The following is a 6,880-nucleotide window of genomic DNA, read 5'->3' as shown; positions in this document are numbered from 1 at the left end:
GGGGGTTAATGCAGGACAGCCTTCAAACTCAGTCACAGAGACACAGAAACACAGCGGAAGCGGCTGTCATCCAGACACACCCCTCCCAGTGAGATAGAAGCCCCGCTAACCGCAGCCCATCAGCCACGGCGTCTAGCTCGGGATCACATGTTCGACAGGCAGCGAACAGTTAATTCGCCGTGCGGTGAAAGAGGGGCAGGCCGCCGGTTTGAGGCTCGGAGGTCGGGGAGCTCTGATTCAATGAGAACATCCAGCACGACAAAAAGCGACGACACCCAAAAATGTACGATGTGGAGGTCTGAACCATACGTCAATAGAGGACGACTTGGGAACAAAAATGTGTTGATTTAAGAAGATGTAGACATTATTTTTAATAACTGAAGTACAGAAACTGGCACCAATTAGGAACCGAAACCAAAACCAAAGAACCGCTTTGGCACCAGAACCGAATAAAACCCAATCGGTGCATTGATGGGGGGGTGTCAAACTCAATCGCACAAGGGGCCGAAATCCAAAACACACTATAAATCCTGGGCTGAACACGATAAACATTTATTGACCACAATAAAACTACATTTATGAAATGTAACTTTTTAACGTAACTATGCATAAAAACAGGCAGGAATATTATTCCAGAATACATCAACTTGAACCTTAAAAAAACTTTCATATGTGGCTCTCCATAAAAATATGTTTTTGTCAAAATTAACCAAGTTAGAAATAAAGTAAAACACTAAAAATATATATCTGTATAAAAAAAATCAAATCTTTCCGTTTTCTGTTTTCCCTTAGTGATTTTATCCAGTTATGTCTGTTTCTTTCTGCACCATAAGTGAGAGGGAGGGAGAAGATAATGACACTTTGAGTGTTACATAAAGACTAGCCACACTCTAATTTGTAGTAATGTCTGAGTACTGAACCTGTACAACACACCTGAGTCTCAGGTGGCGGAAATTGATAAGTTCCTTCAAGCATATGCGACTATAGGAGAACATTTACTGCAAGAAAAGCAACACAGCTGCAGCGGTAGAACAGAGAGAAAATATCTGCAGTTATTTGAATCATTTCTAATAATGAATAAATAATGTCAGGAAGGTTATTTTGTCTCTTGTTGAGGAAGGAGTGGTTTTTGATCTTTTACTAATTTAACCAGTAATCTCTGTGATCGCATTAATGACCAGTTTTGGTGACCCCCCCCACACCCCCACCAACACACACGGATATCACTGCACGCTAAAAAGAAACTGTAGCTGCCTGACATATGTTAGAAAAAGCATTTATTTAATTTTAATTCTCGAGACTTAAAAACTATTCGCCAAATTCTTTTTTTTAAGCGTAAAAACAAATTCCGAAGCCGGAAATCAAACTCACAAACTCCGCAGTGAGAAGCAGCGTTGCTGTCAACTGAGCTAATGTTTGACGCCGATGATGGATGGTAGATGGATTCAGATGGTTTCTCGGTGTTTGACATTCCATAATTTCAATTGTTTTGGGTCTAAAATAAGGAAAAGAAAACTGTATTTTTTAATAGCGAGTCCCTGGAAAAACTCACTATTTAAAATATCGCTGAAATAAAAATGAATTGGGAAACTGCAGTCAGTCGACTCGTGTCCTCCAAATCCTCTACCGAACGAACTCAAAATTCCAACAAAACCTGCTTCTTGGAACGGGCCCCAGCTGTGTGCCCTAAACAGGTTTGACCATAAGGGCAGTTGGGATTTTTCCTCTTTGATGATCAGTTTTTATCTGTTTTGGAGTTTGCTTTATTGAGTTAGGCTTTTATTTTGTTAACCACACAGCTGATTTGTTTCCCTTCATTTTTCCACCCAGTTTCCCAGACTCACTACTTCCTTTTTCCAGTTATGGCTCCAAGTTTTAACTGTTTTGTTTGTTTTTTTGTTTGTTTATTTCTCATGTCGTCCGCAAACATCCCATCAGTGAACTCTCCGCTCCAGCAGAAGGATTACCCATCATCCTCCTCCTCTTTGGCTGCTGTGGTTTCTTCTCCTCCACCTGAAAGACTTCTGTCCAGGTGTCATTAACAAGTTCAGGATTGTTTTTGATTAAGAAAGCGCTATACAAGTATACACCATTTATCATAAATTAAACAGACCATGTGTCATATTCAGGGGCCGGATCCGGCCCTCCAGGTAATTCAGTCCGGCCCTCCAGATCATTTCATTTTATTGATATCAATGACCTGATGTTATCTTGTGCTCATTTCTAACTTGTATAATTTTGACAAAATATATTTTTATGGAGAGTAAAATATTGAAAGTTATTTAAGGTTTAAGTTGATTTATTCTGGAATAATATTCCTGACTTTTCATTAGTCATAATTATGTTTAAAAGTTTTAAAAATTGGCATTCTGCTAGCTTTTTTGATTATTTAGCATTTACTAAGATTTTTAGGCTGTTTTGGAGTTTAGCTAATATGTCAGCTACATGCTACCTGTTTTGGCTAATTTAGGCTTTTCTTTTTAAGTTTTTTACGCTTTTTTGGAATTAGGCAAATATTTACACGTAAACTGTTTTAGCTAATTTAGGTTTTTTCCATTTTTTAGGCTATTCTGAGCTATTTTTTTTTCAGCAAAATGCTTGTGTTTGTTTTTAAGCTAATTTGGAGTTTAGCTAAAATTTCAGCTACATGCTAGCTGTTTTGGCTAACATAAGCTTTTTTGTTTGTTTTTTTTTTTTAAGCTAATTTGGAGTTTAGCTAATGTTTCAGCTATATGCTAGCTGTTTTGGCTAATTTAGACTTTGAAGTAATTTTAGGCTGTTTTGGAGCTAGGCTAATATTTACACACCATGTGTTTCAGCTAATTAAGGTTTTTTAAAGTTTTTCAGGCTATTCTGAAGTTTAGCTATTTTTTCAGCTACATGCTAGCTGTTTTGGCTAACCTCTGTTTTTTAGATTAATTTTGTATTTAGCTAATATTTTAGCTGGCTATCAGCTCCAGTGTTCTTAGCTATCGATTTAAGCATCTTCAGCTATTAGCACTAGCATCTTCAGTAACAAATTAATGTTTGTCTGATATATATATATATTAATCTTTCCAGCTCCAAAACACTCCAAACTGATTTCAGGCTCCTTTAAGTTCCACCTGATTATAACCTCACTGCGTTTTCACTCACTGAGACTGAAAGTAGTGTGAACTTCTGAAAATGTTAAATCCATTAAACCTTTTTGGATTTAGGGAGGTGGGGGGGGGGTTATGGTGCCATATCACATTTTTATCACTTCCAGCCTGCAGCTCACACGTTCAGAAAACAGAAAGAAAATGAGAAAAAATGATCAGAATCTGAACTTTTTCTTTCTCACGTATTGATTGTTTTCCTGATTTAATATTTGGATACGTCCTGATGTTATTCTCACTTTAAATTATATTTTTTTGTGATTTGATTATTTTTAGGTTAAGTTCATAATCCTTGAATTTAATCCAAATTCATGTTTTCTGTTCAAATGTTTCCTTTAAATCCTAACTGTTGGTTGGCGATTTTGAGGTTTTATGGTTTTCAGTAGTAAATCTCCATCTTCTCACTCTAGATGCAGATTCCACTGGACCCCCCCCAAACCCTCCATGGGAGAGGACATCCACTCCACCACAGGAACGTGGATGAGAGGAACATCACCATTCCTCAAATCTGACAGCCACTACTAATTGTAATTTATTTTTCTGAACATAAAAAGTCTCTGGCGTGTCTGAGAAGCAGCTAAATATGTTGTGCTCACAAGGAAATACATGATTATTTGGTATTAAACCTCTGAAGTTACATTTTTATTTAATCTTTTCAAAAAATAAAAGGTTTGCGGTCACAGTGTACATGCATGTGGGGAGGGGGAGTAATTAATGCTAAAAATGGGGGGAGCAGACTCTACAGATGTTTACAGATTAAATGTTTTTTAATCCAGAATTAAAAATGATTTCTTTTGACTGAATCTCGATCAATTAATTATTTTCCACCAAATCTGCACAGATGATGGATTTCCTGATGAACAAATTGAAGAGAATTAATCCCAGATTGTGCAGCCGATTCCTCCATAAGTAAACGCCTTTGAACTGTTCAGCTTTTTAACACAATTTAAGCCTCAACACAATCCAATCTACAGAAAATAGGATTATTATAATCTAATTTACTCCACAACATTTAAACTGACACTTTTGAACATTTTTATTTTATTCCTGCAGGGTTAAATTTGATGTTTTTTGGAGCAACAGTGAACAAGTTTAGTTTTTGAGTAAAATCAGTTTTAGAGAACATTTGAAATGTTTAAATTCAATGAAAATCTGGGGAGGAATCCCCGAATTTCAAAATAAAAGACGATAATCTGTCCATATTAAGCACTTACTTGCACTAGACACTAGTGTGCCTATACATGTGTTATTAAAATAAAATGTAATCTTATCTCATCTAATCGAATCGAATCTCATCCAATCTAAAAAGATTTGAAAGGTAAAAAGTTAAAAATGATCCAAAGTGTCTGTTCCTGATGGAGGCTGGTGGTGAGGAGATTGATCCTGAAAGTTAAAGCTTCATCAACAGCCGCACTCTGAGGATTCACGCACTGCAGGATCACGCACTTCCACGCACACATGAGAGAAGGCTGAAATCTGCAGCTCAACTTTGTTTTCTGTTTGTTTCATCCACAACAACAGAAAGGACTTTATGGATCAGAGGAAACACTTTCATGCATGTCAGGAGATCTCAGTGGTTCCGCGCGCGCGCGTGTTTCACGCTCACCCAGACACGCGTTGATGAATCCGTACCAAACGCATCCGGCGCGTCCGATCAACCAGCGCCCCTGCGTGCTGGCCGCGAAGCTGAACGGGGTCCCGAGCACGCTGACCAGCAGGTCGCTCACGGAGATGCTCACCAGCAGCAGGTTCATGGGCGTGCGCAGAGCCCGGTACCGGCAGAACAGCGCGAGCACCAGCAGGTTGCTGAGGAAGCCGCACGTGCCGATCGCGCCGAGGCACACCGCCACCACCAGGTGCCCCGTGGGGCTCAGGGACGGAGCGGCGGCGGCGCCCGGCGCGTCCTGCTCCGCGTCCCCGTCACAGCGCGCGCAGCTCAGGCTCGCGTTGGGGACGATCATGCCGCGCGGAGCCGCCAACTGTGGAGCACTGCGAAGTTTCGGGACGGAACCATCCGGAACCCCCCCGTCAGTCCGAGTCCAGAGGAGAAGGAGTCCCGCTCGTTAAAGCGCACAAAGTCCCCCCCATCCACGAGAGCGCCTCTGAATGCAGGTGTTCTGAAGCCCCGCCCCTCCGCGGTCTACGCGCTCCTTCGCAAAGTGCGCCTCAGCAGTGACCCCCCCATGAGAGGGGGGGCTCAGCGCACCTGATGGAAACAGGAACGCATACATGTGAACATGTGGGAGACGTGACGTCATCATCCGCTGTGGAGGATGAACAGTCAGACCTTCATGTTTATGTTCAAAGCTCCTCATTTTAAGATCCCGCCACTGAGTTCTGACCTCTGACCTTCTGCTCTTCATCTTCCTCACCACCAGAGTCATCCTCACGCCACCATCTCTACTGTCTGGTTACACTCTGCCTATAACTCTCTGATCTCTGTCAGATTGCATCTGTACCATTGACTGTACAGGAGATCTGGACCAAATAACTCCTCCCCCCCTAGTGTTCCGAACAGACAAACTCACTCCTGATTGGTGACTGACATAGAAACGCGATTCACTTAAATCAATCACTGTCGACTGGCTCCAAACGGCGGCGTCCGTATCGCGGAAAAATGGTGACTTAATTGGCTCCATTTTGCTGAAGCCAGAAGTAAGGTATTTTCTATGTGTGAGGTCACAACCGCTCTGTCCAGTTCTCTATATGCAGTCAATGGTCTGTCCAAGATCTAATGAACTTTCTCCTCTATTTTTCTGGGAAAATATCTTCACCACTGACATTTACATTCATTCAGCAAAGTCCTCACCGTCTGTCCATCTGCATTCCTGTTCTGAACATCAAACTTTCTCATCACACCTGCTCTGTCCTGTTCTTTATATACAGTCAACAGTTTGTACAAGATCTAATGGACGTATGTTCTCTACTTTTCCAGAAAAATATCCTCACCACTGACATTTTCATTCATTAGCTTCTGTCCTTCTGCATTCTTGTCCAGAACACCAGACTTCTCTGTTCCTTCCTCATCACACCTGCTTCCTTCTCTCACCTGTCCATCAAATCTTCTATCCTCTCCCGTCACAGTTCAGACTGCAGAAAGGTGAAATAAAAAAATCATGTTCTATGTGGGTTTCGATTGACCATATTGACAAAGAAAAAAAAAAAATGTATGCGTGTCTGGGGGGCCGGGCCAAATGTGGAGGAGGGCCGGATCTGGCCCGCGGGCCGTAGTTTGCCCTGGTTTAGACTCCCAAACCTCCAGGTAAACGGGTCCGGAGCGTAGAAGTTAAGAAAAAGAAGTTTGAGGAACTTTCCGGCAGCATCACATCAGTCTTCATTGGAACAGCCGTGTCCTTTTTTCCAACCCGACTTCTTGACATCTGAGGTTCAAAAAACGAGGAAATTAGAGACGGATGACCAGACGTCTCTCCGCCTCTGCATCTCCGTTGGTCCTCCAGACCTCTAACACCAATAAAGAACGGTAATATTGAATTATTCAGGAACAGCATGGTGATATTAAGCTTTGAAGTTTATTCAAACAACTTTCAGATGACTTTCTTTCAAGATGGTCTTTGTTAACTTTGATAGAAATCCCGTTTCGGGATGAAAACTCTCCGTTCTTTCCACCTCGGTGCACAGACGGCACTTGACATCCTGCTGGACTCTTGATGGAAATCACGAGGTGGAGATACTGAGCCGACTTGTTTGGAGAAACACGCCGAGTCACATGTGAGGAGAGCTTT

At 41.6% G+C, this 6,880-nt stretch overlaps 1 protein-coding gene across 1 annotated transcript in view; it reads right to left on the bottom strand.

The window, feature by feature from the left end:
* LOC112151069 (pinopsin) overlaps window positions 1-5,456 on the bottom strand; it is a 51,225-nt gene extending 45,769 nt beyond the window's left edge. The window contains exon 1 of the mRNA XM_024279715.2: window positions 4,744-5,456. Coding sequence (XP_024135483.1) covers window positions 4,744-5,098 — 355 coding nt within the window. The 5' untranslated portion in view covers window positions 5,099-5,456. The remainder of the gene's footprint in view (window positions 1-4,743) is intronic.
* Between the last annotated feature and the right edge of the window lie 1,424 nt (window positions 5,457-6,880).

This window comes from Oryzias melastigma, linkage group LG20 (assembly GCF_002922805.2).
Source record: "Oryzias melastigma strain HK-1 linkage group LG20, ASM292280v2, whole genome shotgun sequence".
Classification (NCBI taxonomy): Eukaryota; Metazoa; Chordata; class Actinopteri; order Beloniformes; family Adrianichthyidae; genus Oryzias; species Oryzias melastigma.
The sequence above is the reverse complement of the archived record's forward strand: the minus strand, read 5'-3'. Positions and strand labels throughout refer to the sequence as shown.